The 26,638-nt window shown below is 35.6% G+C and overlaps 1 protein-coding gene across 1 annotated transcript in view; it reads right to left on the minus strand.

Annotated features, from left to right (window-relative positions):
* Positions 1-11,557, minus strand: part of LOC145014909 (cytochrome P450 CYP72A219-like) — a 34,752-nt gene extending 23,195 nt beyond the window's left edge. Inside the window, exons 1-3 of the mRNA XM_078973346.1 lie at positions 11,104-11,557; positions 10,816-11,033; positions 10,482-10,726 (exon numbers count right to left, since the gene is read on the minus strand). Coding sequence (XP_078829472.1) covers positions 10,482-10,726; positions 10,816-11,033; positions 11,104-11,383 — 743 coding nt within the window. The 5' untranslated portion in view covers positions 11,384-11,557. The remainder of the gene's footprint in view (positions 1-10,481; positions 10,727-10,815; positions 11,034-11,103) is intronic.
* Between the last annotated feature and the right edge of the window lie 15,081 nt (positions 11,558-26,638).

Here is a 26,638-nt window from a genome sequence, read left to right on the forward strand (position 1 = left end):
AATAGTAATAAAACTTAAAAATTAAATTAAATTAAATTAAATTATAAAATAAAACATTATTTAATAATGCCATTAACTATAATAAACAAAAAAATAAAAAAGACTACGTTAAAATCTAATAAATTTATACTATTAATCAAAAGCAATTTCAAAAACGTTTTTATATTATTGACCCAATAAGTTGAATGTCGTTTTTGTTGGAATAGTGTCTAAGGCTATAACTATATTCGGTGGTGCATGGTCCTTTTGGGTTGCCTTCACCATAGCAACTTGAAGGATGATTTGTTAAGAGAGAGTAAATATTATAAGGAATAATATTTAGCTATTTGATTAATATAAGTCATAAATTAATTGGTATTAATTTGGTGACTTAAAGAGATTAATTGAATAAGAGGGTATAAACTGTCAATTGTTTGATAGTAAGACTTTAGACTATAAATCCATTAGGATGGACCTTGGACGGATTCTAAGAGCTTTAGGATAGCTCAAAATCGTCCATAAGGATATCTATGGAATGGATTTTGATAGCCTTAAGTGAAGATTATCCAATTAGGGTTTAGGGTGAAACCCTTAAGGAGTCTAAAGGTATAAATAGGCCCTTGGGATGTGGAATTCGTGTACAACCTTTCAGAACCTAAAGCAAGGAACCTCTGGTCGAATTCCATCCCTTCTCCTCTCTCCTAAATCATCTTGTTTGCTATTGGTGTTTGTAAGCCATTAGAGGAGTGACAATTGTGACTCTAGAAGCTCCAAGACAAGAAGATCAACAAGGAACTCAAAGGTATGATTCTAGATATGTTTTAATGTTGTTGTTTAACCTAATTAGCCATTAGAAGTCTTGGATTCAAAAGCATGTTTATTAGAAAGCCTAGATCCAAGCAATAGGGTTTTGCATGCGCACATAGGAAAGTTCTTATGGCTAAAACCCAACAGTGGTATCAGAGCCTAGATTGGTTTTCTTTAAATTGTTGCTTGAATAACTGAAACAAACCTGCAAAATTCGATTTTTTGGGTTTTGAGTCACTGACTCGTCGAGTTCCAAGGTGGACTCGTCGAGTAGGCCTGACTCGTCGAGTCCCCTTGTGCACTCGGCGAGTCCAAGCGTCAGGAATGGCCAGATTCGGGATTTTTTCATAATTATCTTATGGAAACTTACCTTAATCATATTAGATCAATGTCAATCCGATTTTTTGATAAATATGACTGTTATCTTGATCTAATTAAAGATATTTATCATCTAATAAAATATTTAATTTCCTTATATGATAATAATTAATTATTTTGGTAATTATCTTCAAAGAAATCAAGATAAATCAAATAAAGATAATTAGAATATTAAATTGTTAATTGAAATTATTTGTTATTTGATCCTCTATGTTTTTAAATGTTTAAAACCTACCCTTAAGTTTTGAAATTTATAATTGTGATTAAAAGTTTTAATTTAGACAACTTAAATTTCAAACCCTAGATTTTGAAAAGTTTAAAATGCAACCCTATACTTATATGATATTACTAGAATAATATATATATGTATAACTAAATGCTAGTCTTACCGCTAGTAGGCCTCATTCACGAAGCCGATCTATAAGGTGGGTATAAGGTTGCGGCCTATAAAATGGCGCTTAATGGGTGTACACTCACACCCACCGCTTGCTTGATTGGTGGAGGGTCGTTAGCCGAACGGGTAGGATAGGGCAACCTCATCCTCTCATTAAAAGTATAATAAGAAATACGAAGTAACTGAACTTTTTTTTAAATTTCCCAATCTTAGTTACTTTAGGAAAAGTGAATTGATGCAATCCCATTAAATTACACTTTGCACCTTGCTAAGATGTTAGTGGAGCGTGTGTGGTTTACCGGCACACTAATTGGTTCTAAGCGAAGGTGGCGAAGGGTGATTCATTGTTTATCATAGTTCGATGGAGCGTGTGTGGTTTACCGGCACATCGAATAGGTGATCGTAACAATGAAGGCACCATGTAAATTTGCATGGTAATTCACACCCGCTTTGTGATCTTCGGCATCCCAGTCACAAACAAGAGGGGCATATCGAGATTTAAACATGCCATTGAATAGTTCAATGAATCTCATCCGAACCTAGGAATTCTCAAAAACACTTAGGACTAAAAGTTTAAGTTTTGAAGAATTAGTGAATCGTCATTCACTTACCTTCAATTTATTTGCATGTTGGATTACGGCATCCCTTTTCTAGTATGTAAATGTTATTGTTGGATCCTAGCCCTAATTTTCGTATTGGGTGATAATTAGGGATTCTTGTTCTAATCTATCTTTGTCCTTTCTATAGATGTCAAACGCAAACAACGCTGCTGCTAGTTCTTTCACGTTGATGAGCCTTTGCCAAAAGGTCACCTTCGATGGAACGAACTTTGGCGAATGGATAAGATACATTCGCACCATTGCTCGCTATGAGGATAAAGAGTATGTCCTTGACGAGAAGCTCGAGAAAATCAACCCAGAAATTGCTACTCCCGCCGAAATCACTGCCTTTGAAACCCATGAGCGAGATGCGACGAAAGTACATTGCATCATGATCGCCACCATGAACTCCGAGTTCCAAAAGTCCTACGAGGACATGTATCCATACGAGATGCATCAAGACTTGTTGGAGAGGTACCACCAAAACGCGAGACAAGAGCGTTACGAGATCTTCACTAACATGATTTCCGCTAAGATGGGTCATGGAGAATCTCTTACCGTGCACTTGCAAAAGATGCAAAGGTATGTCGACTGCCTTCGCAAGTTAAATGTTGACTTCGGCGAAGACTTGGCGATCGACATGGTGCTTCACTCTTTGCCTCCGATGTATAATCAATTTAGGATGACCTACCACATGAACAAAGAGGAGGTCACTCTAAGTAAGCTCCAAGGTCTCTTGAGGGTTGCTGAGAGCAATTTCAAGGACAAGTCTGTTGCACCAACTCCCAATCCGTCTGCTGCTCCTGTCTTGGCTATTGGTCAAGGGAAGGGAAAGAAGAGGAAAGCTTCTTCAAATAACTATCGAAAGGTGAAAGCCCGAGATGGTTCCTCTTCTAGTGGGACCAAAGTTGATCCCTCTAAGCCCTGCTCTAACCCGAAGGAGGCAGAGTGCCACCACTGCCACAAGATAGGACATTGGAAGAGAAGCTGCCCGGATTACCTGCAAGCCATCAAGGAAGGAAAGATCAAGCCATCTTTCGCAGGTACATATGCAATAAAATCTAACGATTCTAATCATGCTATTTCTTGGGTTCTTGACACCGGTTGTGGTTATCACATTTGTTCTAATGTGCAGGGACTAAAAAGAAGTAGGGATGTGGAGCAAGGAAGGATCAATCTAATCATGGGGAACAGAAGATCGTCGCCTGTGACCAAGATTGGAGTGTATTCTTTGGTGCTTAAGAATAGTTTAGTTTTAGATTTGAACAATTGTTGCTATTCGCCAGAAATGGCTAGAAACATCATTTCATTTCATGGTTTATATAGACAAGGTTTTAGATTTTCTTTTAATAATGAGAATGGTTCTATTTTGGCTTATCTAAATGGTGTCTTTTATTTTGAAGCTATACCATGTAATGGAATATATGAAACTGTTATGATTGTTGATAACTTAGGAAATGATGTTTTGAATATTGATTCTTCCACTAGTATGGATAAAGCATCCTTGTGGCATTGTCGTCTTGGACATGTCAACAAGAAACGCATAGCCCAACTCCAAAAGGATGGAATGTTGGAGTCATTCGACCTTAGGGAAGATGACACATGTGAGTCTTGTTTACTTGGAAAGATGACTAAGTCACCTTTCACGAGTACTTGTGAAAGGGGTGAGGGACTATTAGACCTAATACATACCGATGTATGTGGACCTTTTAGATCAACCACGAAGGATGGGAACCGCTTCTATGTGACCTTTACCGATGATTATAGTAGATATGGGTATATCTATTTAATCAAGCAAAAGTCAGAAACCTTTGAAAAGTTCAAAGAGTTCAAGAATGAAGTGGAGAATCAATTGGGCAGGAAAATCAAGATGCTTCGATCCGATCGAGGAGGAGAGTACCTAAGTCTTGAATTCCACGATTATCTCAAGGAGTGTGGAATAGTTTCGCAATTGACGCCTCCTAGGACACCGCAATTGAATGGTGTGGCAGAAAGGCGTAATCGAACCTTATTGGATATGGTTCGCTCTATGATGAGTCGTGCTTCACTACCTATCTTCTTTTGGGGGTATGCCTTAGAGACTGCCGCCCATATCCTTAACCGAGTCCCTACCAAGAAGGTTGCCAAAACACCTCACGAGATGTGGACGGGGAAAGCTCCTTCGTTGGCACATATCAAGGTTTGGGGTTGCGAGGCTTTCGTAAGACGAGATACTCACGACAAGCTTGAACCTCGAAGTGAGCGATGTATTTTCATCGGCTACCCGCAAACTTCCTTTAGATATCTCTTCTATAGACCGAAAGATAATGTTATCTTTGTTGCGAGGAGAGGAGTTTTCCGAGAGCGAGAACTCATAAGCCAAGGAGACAGTGGGAGGCAAATCGAACTTGAAGAAATTCAAGAATCGATAGATGAAGGAACCTCTACCGCTGGCGTTCAACCCGAGGAGGAAACTCCGGTTGAACCGATTGACGAATCCTTACCTCTTAGACGTTCCGATAGAGTTAGAGTTCAACCCCAGTTTTATGGTTTTCATATTACTACCGAAGGGGACACGTATATTAGTGATGGTACACTAGTAAATCTTGATGAACCTAATAGCTATAAGGAAGCCATGGCAGGCCCGGAGTCTGCGAAATGGAAAGAGGCGATGGATAGCGAGATCCAATCCATGTACGATAACCAAGTTTGGAATTTGGTTGATTACGTGCCCGAACGTAAGACCGTAGGGTGCAAGTGGATCTTCAAGAAGAAGACCGACGTGGATGGGAACGTACACACATACAAAGCGCGATTGGTTGCGAAGGGCTTTACTCAAACTCCCGGAGTTGACTATGATGAGACCTTCTCACCAGTTGCGAAGATTAAATCTATTAGAGTGATGCTAGCAATTGCCGCATTTCATGATTATGAGATTTGGCAAATGGATGTCAAGACCGCTTTCCTTAACGGAAAGTTGGCTGAGGATGTTTACATGGCTCAGCCAGAGGGGTTTGTGGATCCGAAGCATCCGAATAGAGTGTGTAAGCTTGAGAAGTCCATTTATGGACTTAAGCAAGCGTCTCGCAGATGGAATCTTTGCTTCGATGAGAAAGTCAAAGAGTTTGGATTTGTACGAAGCGAAGACGAATCTTGTGTATATGTCAAAGCCAGTGGGAGTGTAGTAAGCTTCCTCGTTCTATATGTCGATGACATATTACTCATAGGAAACGACATCCCGACTCTGCAGGAGGTTAAGTCCTGGCTCGGGAAGTGCTTCGCTATGAAGGACCTCGGAGAGGCTTCTTACATTTTGGGAATAAGGATAGTAAGAGAAAGAAGTAAGAGACTAATTGGACTTAGTCAGAATACTTACTTGGAGAAGGTACTAAAACGTTTTAGTATGGAAAACTCAAAGAAGGGAGAACTACCGATACAAGGAAATGCCAAGTTGAGTAAGACTCAAAGTCCGAGTACCGAAGCCGAGATAGCAGAAATGAGCCGAGTACCATAGGCTTCCGCAGTTGGCTCAATCATGTACGCTATGACTTGTACTCGCCCTGATGTAGCCTTCGCTTTGAGCATGGTTAGCAGATATCAAGGGAACCCTGGCAAAGCACATTGGATTGCGGTGAAGAACATCCTTAAGTACCTTCGGAGAACGAAAGAATGGTTCTTAGTCCTTGGAGGGAGTGATGACTTGAAGGTGCGAGGGTATAGTGACGCCAGCTTTCAAACCGACAGGGACAACTATCGTTCGCAGTCGGGCTGGGTCTTTACCCTAAATGGAGGAGCAGTGACATGGAAAAGTTCCAAGCAGGAAACCGTAGCTGATTCAACGTGCGAATCAGAGTACATCGCAGCGAGCGAAGCGTCGAAGGAGGCAATATGGCTAAAGAACTTCATCGGTGATCTTGGAGTTGTACCGGCCATAAAGGAGCCCATGGAGATTTTCTGTGATAACGAAGGTGCGGTTGCCTTGACCAAGGAACCGAGGGATCATGGTAGATCTCGACATATCGACAGAAAATATCACTTCATTAGACATCGTGTAGAAGAAGGACAACTCGTAGTGAAGAGGATATCATCAGAAGATAACCCAACAGATCCGCTTACGAAGGGACTGAGTAGGGTTAAGCACTTACAGCATGCTAGGAGTATTGGGCTGAAGGATGATATTAGCATAGATTAGATAGTATTAGAAACGTATAATAGATAAATGTAATTAACATTTGATGATTAAATAAAGAAGTTTTATTTATGAGTAAAGTTACTATCACATGTTAGTTGTTTAACTATTGTTTCACTTTGCATGTTTTGACTTCCAGAATAATTGAGTTTATTAGGAATAATCGAATTATTCAAATGGTCCACAATCGTTCATATGTTGGGAGTAGATATGAATGAAGATTGTCGTGAATTGGTGTGTAGAGTGTCTAAATGGTGTTAGACATAGCAAGAGTTGCTGCAACGTTCATGAGTGCTTATGAACTGGTTTTGAGCATTGGAATAAACCCGCGCTTGCTGGAAGCACCTTATGGAATACGATATAAAAGGTGATCGCAAGACGATAATATCATATGGTCTTAAAACCTAGATATATGGTTTATTATTTGTTAATTGATTGTGCATTGATAATGCGAAAACGCATCAGTAACTTGATGTTATAAAACGCATTGTTGTGTATAGTTGGTTAATGAATAAGTAAATGCATATAAGTCGAAGTTTATCTGTAAATTTTATCCTAAGAGGGTAGAAGAGATATCTTGGCCACTCGATGATTTGATTTGACTTATGTGCCGGGCCCGGTCAGAACTGAATTGATGTGTTCGATTAAGTTCTATGTCAAATAAATCGAAGATCGAGAAATCTAAATGCTAGACTAACCATTCCATAGGATTGTCAGCATGATATCTAACAGAGGACTGTACGATCCCTTATCTAAAGGACAAGATTGATTAGATCAGAGTTGACAACGTCTTTGAGAGCTACGATTGCAAACCGTATTATACTTGTATAGTTACTAGACTTATCCAAGTGGGAGACTGTTGGAATAGTGTCTAAGGCTATAACTATATTCGGTGGTGCATGGTCCTTTTGGGTTGCCTTCACCATAGCAACTTGAAGGATGATTTGTTAAGAGAGAGTAAATATTATAAGGAATAATATTTAGCTATTTGATTAATATAAGTCATAAATTAATTGGTATTAATTTGGTGACTTAAAGAGATTAATTGAATAAGAGGGTATAAACTGTCAATTGTTTGATAGTAAGACTTTAGACTATAAATCCATTAGGATGGACTTTGGACGGATTCTAAGAGCTTTAGGATAACTCAAAATCGTCCATAAGGATATCTATGGAATGGATTTGGATAGCCTTAAGTGAAGATTATCCAATTAGGGTTTAGGGTGAAACCCTTAAGGAGTCTAAAGGTATAAATAGGCCCTTGGGATGTGGAATTCGTGTACAACCTTTCAGAACCTAAAGCAAGGAACCTCTGGTCGAATTCCATCCCCTCTCCTTTCTCCTAAATCATCTTGTTTGCTATTGGTGTTTGTAAGCCATTAGAGGAGTGACAATTGTGACTCTAGAAGCTCCAAGACAAGAAGATCAACAAGGAACTCAAAGGTATGATTCTAGATCTGTTTTAATGTTGTTGTTTAACCTAATTAGCCATTAGAAGTCTTGGATTCAAAAGCATGTTTATTAGAAAGCCTAGATCCAAGCAATAGGGTTTTGCATGCGCACATAGGAAAGTTCTTATGGCTAAAACCCAACAGTTTTTGCATCGATTGGGTTTATAAAAGAAAAAAGATTAAGAGGGTGTTTGAGATTGTGGTTTAAAAGTGCTTATTTGCTTATTGGTTTTTTGAAAAGCTAATAAGCTAAAAAAAGTGTTTGACAAACTCAAAAGCACTTTTCAGAATGATTTTTCCATAAGTTTCAATAAACACTTTTTAATAAGCATGAAAAACGTAGCTTTTTGAAACTGCTTATGGCTTTTCAACCAAAATAACTTCAAAAAGCACTTTTTAAACCAAACACTTTTTAACTTATTGACTTATTGATTTTTTCACTGTAAAAGTTTATCCAAACATTTTTTACCACCACTATAAGCAAATAAGCACTTTTATCTTAAAAAAGCACTCCCAAACACCCTCTAAATATCAAAATACTCACCATTGCTTTTAAGAAAAAATTAAAAAATGATTTGCTGATCTAATATCATAATATTGACTATTTCCACTGACCATTTCCACAAACTGAATATGATTGTCATATTTTATTGATCCACTATGATTGTCACATTTTATCTTATGTTGTTTCTTATATTTATCATTTATTAGATAATATATATAGTGAAATTTTTTATTTTTAATTTTTATAATATTATAATATTAATTTATAGCTCTTGAGACCACGATTATAAAAATAGTTAACTTTTTATAGTAAACTCATAGTTATTAATCAAATAACTTTAACAAATTATTAATTAAACATGATTTTGAAAGATTTTCAATATAAAAATACAATTAATTATCAGCAATCATAACCAAAACTAATTCGATACGAATTTAAATTTATCATAAAAATTAGGGATAAATAAATAACTGTCCAATTTATTATTACGATCAACATTTAAAAAAATAATAATACTAATGACAAATGACAAGTGTTATTTTAATAGAGCATTTAAAAAGCAAACGTAAATTATAAGAAAATAACAAATAATACTAATAACTATTTTTTATTATTATACAAATATTGATATATATATATATATATATATATATATATATATATATATATATATATATATATATATATATATATATATATATATATATATATATATATATATATATATATATATATATATATATATAGTCAAGATCAAATAAGAAGGAAAATTTTGGTAAGAAGGTAAGAAATATTTTATATGCATATTTTCATAACAAAAAATTGGAATGAATAATTAGATGATTCAAAAATAAGATGATTCATAATAAAAAAAATTCCGAAAAAAACACTTTTATGATTCACTTTTTGGTAATTAAAGAAAAAAATTCACTTTTATGACAATTTTAGTGAATATCAACAAAATCATCAAAAAAATGAATCATCGAAATGTTTTTTCGGGATTTTTTTGGTGAATCATGTTATTATTGATTCATTTAGTGATTCATTTGTTTTGTTAGCCAAAAAAATAAGTTGAAAATATATATATATATATATATATATATATATATATATATATATATATATATAAGTTCAAATTAAGACAATAAATAAAGTGAGTACGTGAAGATACTACTTTTATGTTATTATTCTGACATAAAGCTTTTATATATTATCTTATATCTTTATTCGGTAATGAATATATGAATAATCATATTTTAATATTAACATTATAAAACTTACTATAAATAAATATATGAATATTCATACGCTAAATATTCACATTAGAATTACAACAACAGAACATATATTTAAAAATTTTAGCAAAATAATAATTTAAAAATATTGTATTCACGTCCTCACTTTATTTGTTGTCTTCATTTGAACTATATATATATATATATATATATGCTAGTTGTGAAGCCCATGTATTATATGGGTTCATTTAAAAAAATATATATAAAGATCTAAATATTTTACAACTTTGAATTTATATATATGCCAGTTGTAAGACCCATGTAATAAATGAGTTCATTTAATATATATATATATATATATATATATATATATATATATATATATATATATATATATATATATAAAGATCTAAATATTTGACAACTTTGAATTTGTAAGAAAATAAAAAAAAATATTGAATTATAATAATAAAATTGTTTTTTATCTTTAAAATTTAAACAAATAATAATTTAAATAAAAAAAACCAATAAGCTTTAATTTTTAAAATTTGACATTATAAGAAAAATTCATTAATAAAATAGATATCAATTTACAACTGTATTTATTACAATTATTATCTTAAAATATAAATGAAATTTAATAAAATAGAAAAAAACTAAAAAAATAACATATAGAAATAAATTAATTCAAAATAAGTAACATTTGTAAATTAAATAATAATAATATGACAAGTGGCACCGAAAAAAAATATATATATATATATATATATATATATATATATATATATATATATATATATATATATATATATATATATATATATATATATATATGATGCTAGTTTGTTGAAAAAAGCTAAAATTCAGATTTGAATAATAGCTATATTGTTTTTTAAAAGAAAAGGTGTGTTACCGATCATGATTCATTATAAACATAGTCAAATTCTAATTAAAATCATTGGTACCTTGCTCCAGGAAGATAAAGTATGAACAACAGTTGGATAGCAAGATCCATTTGCTCCTTTTGGATTTGAAATATCTTCTTTCCTTCCTCGAAACTGCCGCTGAATGCTGTTCTTGAAATGACATCTCCAGCAAAGTCATCGATGTAGGGCCAAACATCAACTTCCTCCATACCAGTTGACCCAGTGAGAAGCTCCCATTTCTTGATCATTTCACTACAGCTCGAACAAATTGCTGTGAACATACTCTATGCGCACCATTAAACCAAACAAATTGCTTTAGATTTTGAAGATAAAACATGATCAGTGTAATTAAAGTAAAGACGTCGACACTGACCTTCATACTTTCAACATTAAAAGCTGGACTGATTATTTGACGATGAGTTTCCCATTTATGACCCTCAGAGATTACAATTCCACCAACGATGCTATCCCGAAATGCCTCAGGATGCGGCTTCTGAAACTCGTCGGGTCTTGATAATATCTCCTTGATCAGTTCTGGATCCATGATAAAAATCCTCGGGTTTGGCCCGAACCATATATATGACTTTTTACCTGTGACGAATCTAGGCTTTTAGAACAAAAGATATCCTTTAATTATAAAAGTATTTGTGGAGAAAAATACCGTATTTGTTGAAGACATGGTGATCAAAAGGCATGACATGTGAAGAAATATCATGGGAGATGGGATGGATAGACTTTGATCTAGCTTCCTTCACCATTGTTGCAAGCTCTACGATGTCACCAATCAGGAACTTGTATGAATTACCTTTATACCCTTGTTTTCGCAACAACTTCTCTAGCTTCTTTGGCTTCAACCATGCCCAATATAGTACTTTCCATCCCCAGGTCACGATTATTGTTACAGCAAAGGCGATCAAAACTTTACCCACTGTTGCTACCATTTTTGGGGTGAAGATAAGATTATTACCACCGGTTGGCGTGTATATGAGATGATACTAAATTACATAAAGTATGCCCTGATCTATTTAACAACCAACAACATTAGTCTGGCATTTGTATTTCTTGGTCTTTTGGTCAAAAATCTCAACTATTTTATAAGATTGAATTATTGATGTCGTTCCATACGTCAAACCTGTAGTCGGGGTGGGTGTCTATTATTAGATCGTCAAGTACATACTCTACACACACTCATCAAAATCTCAATACACCGTTTTTCATAATTTTAAAGCCATTTAAATTAAGTAAATAAATAATCATTTTACCATCTCTTTATAATACAAACACACATTTTTTACAACATTAAAACCGGTTAATTTAAGTTTTACAATCTTTACATGTTTTAATGAAAAAATAACATAAAATAAATAAGCAAATTAACTATTTTATTAACATGAAAGAAAAAGATAATCATATTTGCTAACCATATTTATTTAACATACACCAACAAAGAATTTAAAAATAGAAACATATTATGCAAAGAAATATTATTATATAAGGGGTTATTTAATAGTTGTTAACTGAGTTGGAACTGACTGAGTTAACTTCTGATATAAATTTGTTGTTTGATTTTGCATTTGACTGATCGAACAAAATAACTATATTACCCTCAAACAATATTTTTTTATAATAAAACATTTATGCAATAATCTCCAACCACAATATATTATTAACTAACTCAATTTTTATAGTAATCTAAAAAACATGAATATTAAAAGAAAAAAATTAACATATCTCTTGATTGTCTTCACTTCTTACCAATTGAAAAAAAAATGTCTTTGCATTCATATGTACTAGGTTTGAACCATTATCATAGGTGGTTGCTATTTATCAAGATTGTTACAACAATCACATGAATAAAATATGAAATACAATGATCCTGGTTACAATTTATTAAAACAAATCATAAAACTACAAAAGAAAAAGCTTGAAATCAGGGAAAGGGGTTGTCACACTTGTAAAACACATAATTATGCTTCTCAAATAGCTAGAACTGTAATGTATCCAATTTTTTAACAACATATACACCAGTAAAATCCTGAAAATACACAAACAGTATGACATAAGTTCTTCAATTGATGGTAAACATTGATTAGTAACTCACTTGTTTAATTTTTGTTTAATTTTATTCTGCTCTAAAATTTTGTTTATGATAACAAGATAACAAACCTCTAGTGTTTCTTTAGGATAACAAGATAACAAACCTATGGTGTAACACGGTAAAGAAACAATCCAAATACAAAACCATAATCAAGAAATCAAATAGATAAATGATCTACAGATCTAGTAAGCATGATTAGTATAACTCCAAGTTTAAAGTAGCATAATACCAATATAAAATTGTAGATTTTGATCTAAATTAATGACAACACATCTGAAGGATCACTTTTCAAATCATTAGTTACTTGAATTTTATCTATTATTGTATGCCCTTTCTATCCCTAGCTTAAAAAGAATAAAAAAAAAACCCTCTATATCAGCCTATCAACAAAGAGCTTCTAGAGTAATTCAAGCACAAAGCTTAAGCGAATAGAGCTCAAGAACCCATAGTCAATTATTGAGCTTCTGATTTTATCACAACTAGCATTTGTGGCTAGGAAATTCTATATACGTGCAATCAACACTTGTGTAACTTGTAACTCTAAGTTGATGTTATGCACAATGCTCATTCAAAACTACTATTCGAATCAAAACTCACTCGCTAAGTCTAAAGCCTAATTCAATACATTTTCATACACTCAAATGTGGGTTGTAACCCTAATGTCCTGGTTCAAACTCGGAATGGACCAGGATCCTTTTATTGGGCTAATAAATTCTCAATTTAGTTATTTTGGGCCAAGGAACCCATTTGGGCTCTGGTTGAACCCACATTCATTAAATTATATCATGATGGGCGTTATTAGGCCTAGAATGTCTCACTTCATTTTCATGGGCCTTAATGGGTCGTAAACAATCTTCTTGAACCTCAATGGGCCGAAAACCCATTCTTTTTGTCATGTTGGGCCGTAGACTCATATGTGGGCCCACATAGATCAAAAATCCCTCATAGGCCAATGCAATATCAAGCCCAAAATCCATGTTTTTCCTTCTTACCCTCTATTCCCGGTTCTTGTTATAATAATAATAATAATAATAATAATTATAATAATAATAATAATAATAATAATAATTAGAAGAGTGACACCTCATTTCTGTTTAGAGGATAACCAATCAAATTACAATTCATGTATCTAGGTAAGTTATTAGCCACCATGCATTATCCCATTAATTTTTCCTCCTTCTTTATTATTCTCGGCCTTCTCCCCTCTCCATTTCAAACTTCATTTTCAATTACTAAATTCTCTTAAAACTCTTAAGAACTCCCTTCCATCTTCTCCAAAGTCGTGTGGTGCTTGAGTAAATTCCAAGCTTCTACTTCAGGAATCATTAAGTTGGTAAGTTGTTTTCACCATTAATTGGGTTATTTCCATTTCTTCTTAAGATCCACTCTCTTAAACACTTAATTTTGTGATCCTTGATTCCTAGAACTTCTAGAACTCGAAAACTTATCTCAAGGAAGTATCCAAGGCCGAAAACATCTTCAAGCTTTCTCATTTCTTCATCAACGCCAAATCCAACACTCAAGTTGAGTTCATACTCCCTATTTTCGGTTTTTACTATGTTTTGGGGGAGAATACAAGTTTCTTTGTGTAGATATATGTGTTTATGCATGATTATGTGTGTTTTGATTATGTGATGTAAATCTCATAATGTGACAATCGTCAATTTTTGGTCAAGTCAAAGGCAATAAAGTCATCAAGTTAAACCGGTCAACTCAATTAACCCTTGTATATTAGGGTTTACATTATGTTTACTATTGTACAACATACTAGCTTAATGCAAAGTATCACTTTGAGTTTTCACGTGTCCGGAAAAAAAATCTAAACCCTAATCAGGGTAAGCGATGGAACTACTCGATAAAACATTAGTACATACCCTTCGGGGGCGTTTAACACTCATAATGAGGCTTAATGGGATTTACAAACATTGCATTACGGATCTAAACACTCTCAAAGGTCAAAAACAGGGTCTCTCTCAATCTCTTTCACTCTATCTCTCTCTAATCTCTCTTAAATCTCTCCCAAATCTCTCTCACAACCTCTCATAACTTTTTATAATCACTCGGGGAATCCTGACACTTAACTTAGTCAAAAACCGCTCAAAATGGGATGTTTATATGAAGAACAACTATTTAGGGTCGAAACCCTAGGAACCGAACCCTAAGAAGCAAAGTTACTAAGATTCGAAGCCGAAGGTCCTTATCAGAACCGAAACTCTAAAGTGTCGAAACCGGAGCCGAAGTTGCTTAAGAGCCGAAGCCGAAGGTCCCTTTTAGACCGAAACCATGAAGACCGAAGTGCTGAGGACCGAACTGCCGAGGACCGAACCCACTTTCAGTTCGGATCGCTTCGCCTTCGCCTTCGCTTCTCGTATACCCCCGCCTACCTTCGCTTTCGGTTCCCCCATCGACCAGTTTCGCCTGCAATGCTGCTCGGACCGAGAATCCTCTCGGTTCTTAGAGACCGAACTTCGCATGTTCGCCTCTTGGTTCCGGTTTTCAACTACTTTCGTGTTTTAAACCCGTTTTTCATGATTTTAACATGGGATTTTCACCCAAGCTCATATTTTGACATATAAGACCCCAAATATTCATATTTTAATCACATTTTGGGGGAAACCTTTACCTAAGAATAATATCTTTTGGGCAAGATATTGGGTATGAATGTTGCCTTTCTCATAAAGTAATGACAACAAGCTATCTCCAATACCCACTCTATGACAACCTCTAGTCACTAGTCATCTCTAGCTAGTCAACTATTTATCCTCTCACACTCTTCTCCAGCAAGTTATCTTGATCAAAGGTTGGAAAAATCCTTATCTCTCCTCCCATAATATTCACTCTTCCACTAAAAAGCAAACATATCTCCCTCACTTTCCCTCTCTAAAACTCGAGATTTCAAGGCTGTTATTGAGCTTTTGACTCACTTTTGGTAAGTATTTTCATCGCACATTTGAACATTCTACAAACTTGCACTCAAATCATGGATTTCTTACACAAATATCGACATATTTGTTCTTAGGATCTTCAAATCTTCAAGCATCTTCCAAGTGTTCTTGACTTGGAAACCTCTTCTCTTCATCATCCATCCCAAGAAATCAGTCAAGGTGAGTTCATACCCCTACGTTTTCATGTTTTCTTTAAGTTTTAAGGTGGGGAATACAAGTTAAAACACCAAAAACTTAACTAAATTCAAACATCATCTTTTAACAGGAAAGTTAAGGTTCATTTACGAACTGTTTTGACCAACATAAACTTAAAGTATTTCAAAACTGTTTAATTTGCAAATAGTTCAGGTTTATACATTTAAAATGACTACTTGCACATGTTCATACGATTTTTATACAATTTATAGTGATTTTTACAAAACTGTCTATCACTATAGCTACAACTTTGGACCAGTCTGTCAAGTTGAATATTTCACACACGTTAGAGATCACTAAAAATAATAATAATAATTATGAACAAACTATAAACATTTTATAAACTCTTAGAGTTTACGAATTTAGTTTTCGACTTTGTATGATTTTTCTGTGATTTTTCTAAAACAATGCAGAAAAGTTAAAAACTAGGTAAACAACTTACAACTTTTATAAAGGAGAAGTGGTCACATGCTTTAAATGTGGAAAGCCAGGGTATTATGCCAACAAATGCACCCTCACCAATAAAGTTTGTTATGCGTGTGGTCAGGAGGGGCACATCTCGAGGTATTGTCCAAAAAAGAAGGATGCAGCAGAATCTAACATTCTACAAAAGCCGAAGGTGAGATCATTCCAGATGACACTGGAAGCTACAACAGATGAAGCTGATGTCGATTCGGGTACCTTTCTCGTAAACAAATTGCCTGCCCAAAATTTTATTTGATTCTGGTGCCAAGTACTCCTTTATTTCGCATGAATTTGGTAGAAAACTAGTTTTGCTTGTTGATAGACTAGATAACGCCTTATTCGTCGAAGTTGCTAGTGGCAAGTTTGTACCTGTTAGCCATCGTATGCAAAACATTTTAATTGGCTTAAATGGTAATAAGTTCCACGAGGAATTATTGCCTATCGAACTAAACGGTTTCGACATCGTCCTGGGAATGGATTGGCTTAGCGCCAATGATGCTGAGATATTGTGCAAGAAGAAGATTGTAAAAGTAAACTCGCCAGGGAAAGAGTCATTTATGGTGTATGGGGACAAACACAGAGTAAATTCTGGGATCATTTTGCTAATCAAAGCCAGAAAGTGTTTGACCAAAGGATGTACATCATATTTGGCATTCGTGATCGATGCTAAGAAGGAGAAAAAGGAGATGCAAAGCATTCCTATCGTATGTGACTATCTAGAAGTATTTCCCAAAGATCTTCCTGGATTATCGCCTGATAGACAAGTGGAGTTCAGAATAGACTTGTTACCAGTGACGATGCCTATAGCAAAATCACCTTATCGATTAGCACCAACAGAGATGAAGGAGCTTATGATTCAACTGCAAGAGTTATTGGACAAAGGTTTCATTAGACCTAGTTCATCACCCTGGGGAGCTCCGATGTTATTTGTAAAGAAGAAAGACGGGAGCATGAGAATGTGCATCGATTATAGAGAGCTGAATAAGGAAACAATAAAGAATAGATATCTGTTGCCAAGGATTGATGACCCGTTCGATCAGCTGCAAGGCGCACATTATTTTTTGAAAGATTGATCTGAGGTCAGGATATCATCAGCTAAAGGTGAAAGAGCAGGATATAGAGAAGACTGCATTTAGAACACGATATAGACACTACGAGTTTTTGGTTATGTCATTTGGACTAACAAATGCTCAAGCAGCCTTCATGGATTTAGTAAATGGAGTTCTTAATCTGTTCCTTGATATATCTGTGATAGTGTTCATAGATGACATTCTGATTTATTCGAAGAGCCAAGAAGAGCATGGTAGACACTTGCAAGAAGTGTTGGAAGTCTTGAAGAAGGAGAAGTTATATGCTAAGTTCTCCAAATGTGATTTTTGGATTAGAGAAGTATTGGGGTACAAAGTTACTCATGATTGACTTTGTAAATGTTTGACTTTTGTATAATCCAGTTTCATGTGGAGTAGTAGCCTTTTGACACATGTGTTAGTGAGAGTGAGAGAGAGACATGTAAACACCTCTATATAAGGTGGTTTGTCCACTTGTAGAGGTGTGCTTGAGAGATGTAAAAGTTGAGTGTGTAAGTGTGTGTTATTTATGTAGTCTTCTCTGGGAAGGACAAGTAAGGGAAATCAAAACGGTTTTTATTCCAGGCAAGTGAGGTCGAAAGGTAGTCAACCTCGCAATATACGAACTTGATTATGCGTATGAATCATTGCAAGAAGAATCATAAAGGGGATGAAAAGGAACTGAAGAAAATTATCTCATGGTACACTGAAATACGAAGAGTAATGTTGTACTCCATTGAACTGCTTGCGAACTGAAGTCTTTAACTCTGTTTACAAAGGGGGAGAATGTAAGTGTAGTTTGGTTGTAATGAATCAAAGCCTATTGTGTACACTTCGTATGGTCTGTAATATATTTTACTAGGGCTCTTTTGATTCGAAGCTTAAGTGTTTTAGCCTTATTATATTTTGTGTACACTTTATGTATCCTATAAATAGGATCGTTTACTAAAGTTAGACAACTTGAACATGATTGTCTATTCTCTCTGTAATAAATCTTAAAGCGTAATTGAGCTGAATTGAAGATCTTATTTAAAAAAATAATAAAAAAACAATTCTCCCCCTCAAAGTTAGGAATGAATGACCCACTTCAATTCTTCCAAAGTGGATCAACTACGTGGTTCGAGCCTCAAAGGTGACACATGTTGAAACGAACTTCAATCTTCAATTCTTCCATGATTCTTCAATTTGGGCTCTAGGATGTGAGAGCATACAAACCGAGCAGCAACGAATGATCAAGAGTATTCCAAACTTCAAATAATCACCCAAAAGTTGCGCATAAAAACACACCCTAAAAATCTTCAATAAAACCAAACCCATTTCGAATACATCACTTCCGAACTTTCAATTGCATCAACTCGTAAGCTTCAAAACTTCAAGATCACTTCGGTCTTCAAATCTGCATACTATGAAAAATTCAAGTTCGAATTTCCATATAAAACTTCTCCCCCTTTTTATAATCGAAATTTTATTATAAAACTCCAAGGAAAAAGAACGTTCTCTATTCGGAATTTTTCATGTAAAAACTGCCCCTTAACATGTGGCATAAACTTTGTGCTACAATCCAGAAAATCCAAAAAATATTCAATTTTTAATTTCGTTCACGGATTGCCTTTGACAAAATTTCTCAAAAGTAGGTAGAAATTGTCAATTTTAAAATTCTGCAGTGACTCGTTGCGCCCAAAACAACTAAATATGCAGGACTCTCCCCCTTTTTCAAATCTTGGTAAAAAGCGTCAATTTGCACAAACTACAAAGGCCTAAAATGCACAATCTTCAATTTTCGGCAAAAATTAGTCCTTTTTCGAATTTGGGTGCAAACTGCCAAAAATTCGAAGTCTTAGGGATTATTTTTGAAAATTCTGCTCTTCGTGCCCAATTTATACGAAGCATCCCCAAAATATACGAAGCTCCAAAATTTTTTGAATTTGGGTGAAAAGTGTCAATCATTCGAAACTTGTGTTAATGTTCGAAGTGTCAAAAATTCGAAGGTACAAGGGTTGTTTTCAAAAATTTGACCATTGCCTTCAATTCATACGAAAAATCATACCATTCGTTCAAAACACACGAAATTTTCAACCCTTCGTACAATATGCAATAATCCCTTCGTATAATTCATCAATAATCCCTTCGTATAAATCCCATACAAACATCCCTTCGTTCCAATCAAAAACCCACTCTTTGTTTTTCGTACATTAACCAGTACCCTTCGAATCGATCAACTTGTTCACAAATTCAAGGAACTATCAAGATCAACCATTTGATAGCAATTTCACAGTCCATACCCTTTGTTTAAACTTCAAATACACTTCGTATAAACCCAAACATCAACAAATCCTCTTCCCAAAAGACTTCGTCATCAACAATCGAAATTTTTTAATTTTCGCATATGAGACCTGTTACATCATAATCTAGTCATCCCCAAACCATCCTTTGATATAACGAAATCTATAACTCCAAATATTCGATCATTCGCCCCAATTCCAAAATCGTTATCATCAACAACAGATTCTAAACGAAATCTATAACTCCAAATATTCGATCATTCGCCCCAAGAATCAATTTTGAAAATTACAGAATCAAACTTGAGCATAGACAGTTGATGACTGAATCTAACCCAAATAACAGTTGGATTCGATCTCCAAGATCACTATACCAACAATGAACTCCAAATCTTGATCACATATTCTCATTCGATAACAATTGATCAAAGCAAACCATCAATCAACAATCAACACAGAAAATCTATAGCTCAAGAACACCCATCGAAAACTAGTTGTTCAACGATGAACTATCAAATTTGACTTTTTACTTTGACTTGATCATAATCAATTTATGTGATTGAACATAACACGTAGAATTGATTCAGAAGTGTTGTTTAACACGGAATTCTAATCGATTTTTTAGAAAGATTACAACAAAATCAAACTTCAAGACAACGAAATCGAACTTCAAAATCAAATGATTAAGAAGATACATGAAACGATGGTACATGTACAAGAAGCGTGTGTACAAGTTAGAATACGAACATCTATCGATGATTCAAACGATTTAATGAGTTAAAGATATTCACGATTTTGGGCTCAAATTATTAATGAACAATGAAGAGTTCTTTTGGATCATAAACGGATGAAATATTGGGCTCTTGATTACCACACATATCAAAATTATCAAATAAGAATATGAATTGGGCTCCAATTTCATTTATGAACAATAAGATGTCAAATTTTTTGGCTAAATCAAAAAGAAATATATCAGAATTAATTTTGACATAACACGAACGAACAATCATAATTTGAGAATCAAATCAAATGAACAAATATGAGATTGGATCGGACCTTGATCAACAAAAGAATTATTGGATCACGAAAAATGGGTTTTTCAAGATAAATTTGATCCAACGAGTTAAACAATCACAATTCAAAAATGCAACGCACGATTCAATGATATGAAGAGAGATCATAGAGAGAGACTCACCAAAAATGATCAAATTGCGACAAATGTTGCCAAACCGAGAATCGTTCTTCAAAAATCACCTTGATCTATAAGACCCTCTCTGATACCAATTGTAGTGACAAAGAATATCGTTTGGCATGCAGAATTAAAGATTGCACAACTGAGCATGGTGATTTGGGTGTTTAAGAGATGTATTGATTGTATATGGTGTTACACAAAAATGATCTAGATCTAGACTACATAAATAACAAACACTTACACACTCAACTTTTACATCTCTCAAGCACACCTCTACAAGTGGACAAACCCACCTTATATAGAGGTGTTTACATGTCTCTCTTTCACTCTCACTAACACATGTGTCAAAAGGCTAATACTCCATATGCAAGTGGGTTTTACAAAAGTTAAAAATTTACAAATTTAATCATGAATAACTTTGCACCCCAACAAGAAGTCCATTTCTTGGGTCACATGGTCAACCAAGAAGGTATAATGGTTGATCCAGCAAAGATTGAGGCTTTGATGAAGTGGGAACAACCGAAAAGTCCCACGGATATCTGAAGCTTTTTGGGATTAGCCGGTTATTACCGAAGTTGTGACGAAGTGGGAGCAACCGAAAAGTCCCATGGAGATCCAAAGCTTTTTGGGATTAGTCGGTTATTACCCAAGGTTTATCCAACACTTTTCTTCAATCGCTAGTCCATTAACAGATTTGACCCACAAAGGAGCCGCTTATGCATGGAGTGATAAGCACAAAGAAGCGTTCGAGTTGTCAAAGAAGTTATGTGAGGCACCAATTTTATCTCTACCAGACGGAGTTGAAGACTTCGTTGTCTATAGCGATGCATCTGGGGTTGGATTGGGTTGTGCTTTGACCCAAAGAGAAAAGGTGATAGCATATGTGTCTCGATAGTTGAAAGAGCATGAAAATAACTACCCGACTCACGATTTGGAGCTGACAGGAGTAGTTTTTGCTCTAAAGATATGGAGGCATTACCTCTATGGCACAAAGTGCAAATTGTTCACTGATCATAAGAGTCTTCAATATCTCTTTAGTCAGAAAGAATTAAGCATGAGGCAACGATGCTGGCTAGAATTACTTAAAGAGTACAACTGTGATATACTTTACCACCCCGATAAAGCAAATTTTGTTGCTGATACTCTCAGTTGAAAAGTCAATCTTGAAAGAAAAAGACCAAGAGCGTTGAGAATAGAAGTTGTCTCGACAATTGTGGAGAGTATAATGAAAGCTCAAGAAGAAGCTTCTGAGAAAAATGACCAAAAGGAGGAACGTTTAGGCAAAACGTTGGTGTTTGGTACAAACGGTCATGGATTAAAGGTATTCCAAGATCGTATTTGGGTACTTAAGTCAAGAGGAATAAGAGATCTTCTGATGGAAGAAGCTCACAAAACCATGTACTCAATTCATCATGGCAGCACTAAAATGTATAGGGACCTGAAACCCTATTACTGGTGGCCGACGATGAAGCTCGACATTGAAAAGTATATGGTGGAGTGTATGACCGATGCGAGAGCCAAGGCACAACATTAGAAACCATAAGGGAGTTTAGAACCTTTACCTGTGCCTATGGGTAAATAGGAAGACATTGCTATGGATTTTGTCACTAAACTGCCCACAACAAAGAATGGTCACGACATGATTTAGGTGGTCATTGATCACTTCACTAAGATTGCACATTTCATAGCAGCCAATGAGAAATGGTTTATGGATAAGCTTGTGAATTCTTACGTGAAGGAAATTGTGAGGCTTCACGGTGTTCCATTAACAATTGTGTCAGATCATGACAGTCATTTCACCTTGCAATTTTGGAAAAGTCTACAATAGGAATTGGGTAGAAAGTTGTGTTTGAGTACAAATTACCATCCACAGACTATTGTTCAGAGTGAACGAATGATACAAACACTTGAAGATATACTGAGAGCATGTACCCTGGAATTCCAAGGTAAATGGGATGAACAGTTACCTTTGGTAGAAATCTCCTACAATAATGGTTTCCACTCCAGCATAAAGATGGCACCTGATCAAGCTATGTACGGACAAAAATGTCGTACACCGTCTTGTTGGCTTGAGGCTGGGGAAAAGCAGTTTATGGGACCAGAGATAGTCCATCAATCTGCTAAAAAGTTGAAAATAATTAAGGAGAGAATGTTAGCAGCTCAGGATCATCAAAAGAGTTATGCTGAAAAAAAGCGAAGACCGATGACTTTTGAAGTTGGAGACTCGGTTTTGCTTAAAGTCTCGCCGTGGAAGAGACTTATAAGGTTTGGTAAAAGGGGAGAGTTGAGTCCAAGGTTTATTGGACCATTTAAAGTTCTTCAGAGAATAGGGAACCAAGCTTACAAGCTCGAATTGCCAAAAGAACTGAATGGTATTCATAACACTTTTCATGTATGTTATTTGAGGAAGTTCCCAACATGATTCCACTTTCTGTCACACCCCCAAACCAGAACGGCAGAGTCGTTCGAGGGTGGACGACTTCATGTAGTATCGTAACAATTGAATACATAGTTAAGAAAGAAATACAACCATCACATATATAATTTAAAAGTTTACATTGTTGAAAGGTACTTGTTTCAAAAGAAATTACAACATAATGTTTAAAATGAAATTTACCTAACGCCACAGCGTCCCTTCTTCAAAAGCTGAAGTATACCTGTATTACTGAATCCCTGAGAAATACAAGTTGTTTTGAAAGAGTAGATCAACATTTAAGCTGGTGAGTTCATAAGTATTTAGTGACAATGTTTATATGAAAAAGTGTTAGAACTAAGTTCTTTCAGGATCGAATGATTCTAAACAAATTAATAAATAATAACGTAATAATGAACACGAGAATTGTACTGAATATGTCGAATAATTATAACTTCAACACCTCAGATGAGCTCGACGAAGAACTTCAACTGTAGAGGAGTTTAGGGTTACAATGATAAACGTAATGAACGACCACATTTAATTATGCATACATGCATGCATATTTATATAAAAACCCTATTAGCTAATCTAGATAACTATCAAACTAATCTAGATAACCACGGATGCACAGGCCCAATCCGGATACAAAACTTATGGCCCAAGACACAACACAAATGGATTCAACAATCTCCCTATATGCGTCTTTGGAGCTGAAACTTCATTCTCTTTTAACAGCAGCAATCTTGTTCACAGCCTTGAACAACTTCGGTATGATGGCTAACAGATGATGGCGAAATGTAATGTACCACCGAAGCATCTCAGTGATATTCTTCTTATCAGCCTCTGAATTCTGCTTGCATCGATGTATGATGTTAATGATATGCTCCAAGCAGTCTGTTGAAAAGAGATGTTTGTCAACTAGAGCAAACAGAAACCTGTGAGCTTCACCCTTCATGAACATGATAGTAAGATGTGTTGAATCTATCTGTCCCATTTTCATCTTGTTCACATCACTAGGTTTCGGTGTAGTCTTCACAATCGGCTTTTTAGTCATCACCTTAGCTACCTCCTGATCCATAGTAGCAATTTCATAGATGTAGGAGGCCAACATTCTTTTCAAATGTTATAATATAGGCTCATATTCCTTAGGACCAGAGAGCAGAATGTTGAACAACAGAATCCAATCATGTGGATTAAGATTGGGAAGATCTGCTAGAGAGATGATTGACACCGTGTTTGTTGAACCACGAGTGATCTTGAATTCGACATTTACAAATTTTCCAGCAGGCACAGGTTTATGTACCTTTACTGAAACAATCTTCTGTGCACTCCAAGTTAGATACTGCGCTTGACAATACTTCAAGTAGAAGTCTATCAATTCTCCGTCAACCTTTGGATGAGGAAAAGGAATCTCAGCAGTCGCCTCAAAGCAATGAAAAGTAAAATCTTTTCTGGTAATAGGCATATCGAACTGCGAGTCCTTGGAGTTATCACAATCAAACAAAGCAACTGGTTCCAACCAATAGACAGAAGGAAACTCAATCGCCTGATTGATAAGTGTCTCTCTTGTCCACTCGGGAAACAAAGCCTTCTTGCATTTCAAGGCATCTTTTTCTTCTTTGTTTCTCCTTTCCCTCTCATCAGCTTCCTTAGCAATCTTCATTTTCTCATCCATCTCTCTATCTCTTTTCTTTCGTTTGATAGCTTCAGTAATGGTTTCTTCTGTATCACTGTCACTTTCATTAATGGTCTCCATTAGCTTCACTCTAGAACCAGAACCTGAAGCCACATTAGCCTTCAGTTCTGTTGTGACTTTCAGTTGAGTACTCTCCCCCTTGTTTTGGAGGTACAACCCCCTCCGAAACACCCTTCATTTCACTCAATATTGCAAGGGCAGGAAAGAGTTTGGATTTGAGATGATTGCGAATAGTAAGAGTCAAAATTCGATCATGAGCTTCAAATAAATTTGTCAACAGATCCCTCACTTCACCTGCACAGCTTTTATACACAGCCCGTCGAGTTTTCAACAAAGAGATTTCTTTTTCTTCTTGGGCTAGCTGCACCTGTTAAACATCAATGGTGGCTTTGTGTTTGGCAAGATCCTCCTTCAAGGCACTCTCGGTTGCCAGATTAGCATGAAGAGCATCAAAACAAGAGTCCACTGATTGTAAGAAAGAAGTGGTCTCTTTTTGGAGTGATGAGCATGCAGCTTCGAACTTAGAACTCCCATCATGAAGGGACTTAGAAAAGGAGTCCACAGAGGATTGTACCTTAGCTGCATTGATTTCATCATGAGCTTTCAATGAATCAAGAAAAATCTGAGTTGTGTAAACAACCTCAGTAACCTCTGTTGTGGCCTTTTTACAAGTAGATGTAGACGCATCAACTGCCTTATTAGACTCGTCTATGGCCTTAGTAAATTGCTCTATGGCAGTCTCCACAAAGGCTTTAAGAACCACACCACCATAAGCTTTGCTATCTTTGAGCAATCGATCTAACTTGTCATGAATGCCCTGTAAATGTTGACTTGTGATAGGAGCATCAGCATCATCATCAGTTGGAAGCCTATAAGGACTGAAGTAGATGGAATCAAATTCCTGATCTTCTCCCACAAGGGTAGCACTAGAATCAGTGGGAAGGGTTGGTGATTGAGGTTTGGTGATGATAGGAGTTTCCGTTGCAGTGGTAGTGGTTGTGGATTCTATAATGATTGGAGATGATAAAGGAATTGTGGAAACAGAAACAGAAGTAATGGGAGGTAGGGGTGGTAACGTTGTTTCTTGAGTTGTGATTGGTGGAGTCACAATAGGAACAGAAAGAGGAATGGTCTGTTTCGGTGATGGGGGTGGAGTTGGAATTCGGTTGTGATTGGGAGATTCTGTTGGAGTAGGAGAACGAGGAGGAGTATTCTCTCTAGGTGAGCTTGGAGGAATGGGACTTTTAGTCCTGCGAGCCATCTTCTTTATCTTCTTTTTCTTTGGTTGAGAAGAATCCCCTTCGTTAGATTTGCGTTTAGTTGACTTGGAGGATTTAGGTTTTTGCTCCTCTTTTGGTTCTTTCTTGGAAATCCGCTTCCCTCTGTTGTTGGGTTTATCCAACGCATCTAGTGCAGCCTTCGACTCTGGAGAAGGTACTCTCGGTCCTTTAGGAGGAAGTGTCCTATACTCAGCCATAACATTGCTCTGTTCTGCAACACATCGATACATAGTTTCAGGAATGGATCCATTGTGAGAAAACTTTAGTGGTCCGAAAGAATAATCTTCTTTGTATGGAAAGTGGCAATAGAAGCAAGTAAACCATCCTTCATAACTGGAATCTCTAAAGAATCGATAGCTTTTCGTGTAATCAAAGTCGAAAATCATCCACAAGATACTTCAAAATGCCTCGTCGACATATGGAGGCTCTGCACCACCTAAGACCATATTATCGAACCATAATCAAGATTGATTTCGTTGTAAAGTCCATAAAGAATGGTGAGAAAACCCTTGCTGGTGCCGTCTGAACCACCACTTCGTTCTGCTAAACCCTTAATCAGTAGA

The sequence above is a fragment of the Lactuca saligna genome, chromosome 9, assembly GCF_052625555.1.
Source record: "Lactuca saligna cultivar CGN05327 chromosome 9, ASM5262555v1, whole genome shotgun sequence".
NCBI classification, from domain to species: domain Eukaryota; kingdom Viridiplantae; phylum Streptophyta; class Magnoliopsida; order Asterales; family Asteraceae; genus Lactuca; species Lactuca saligna.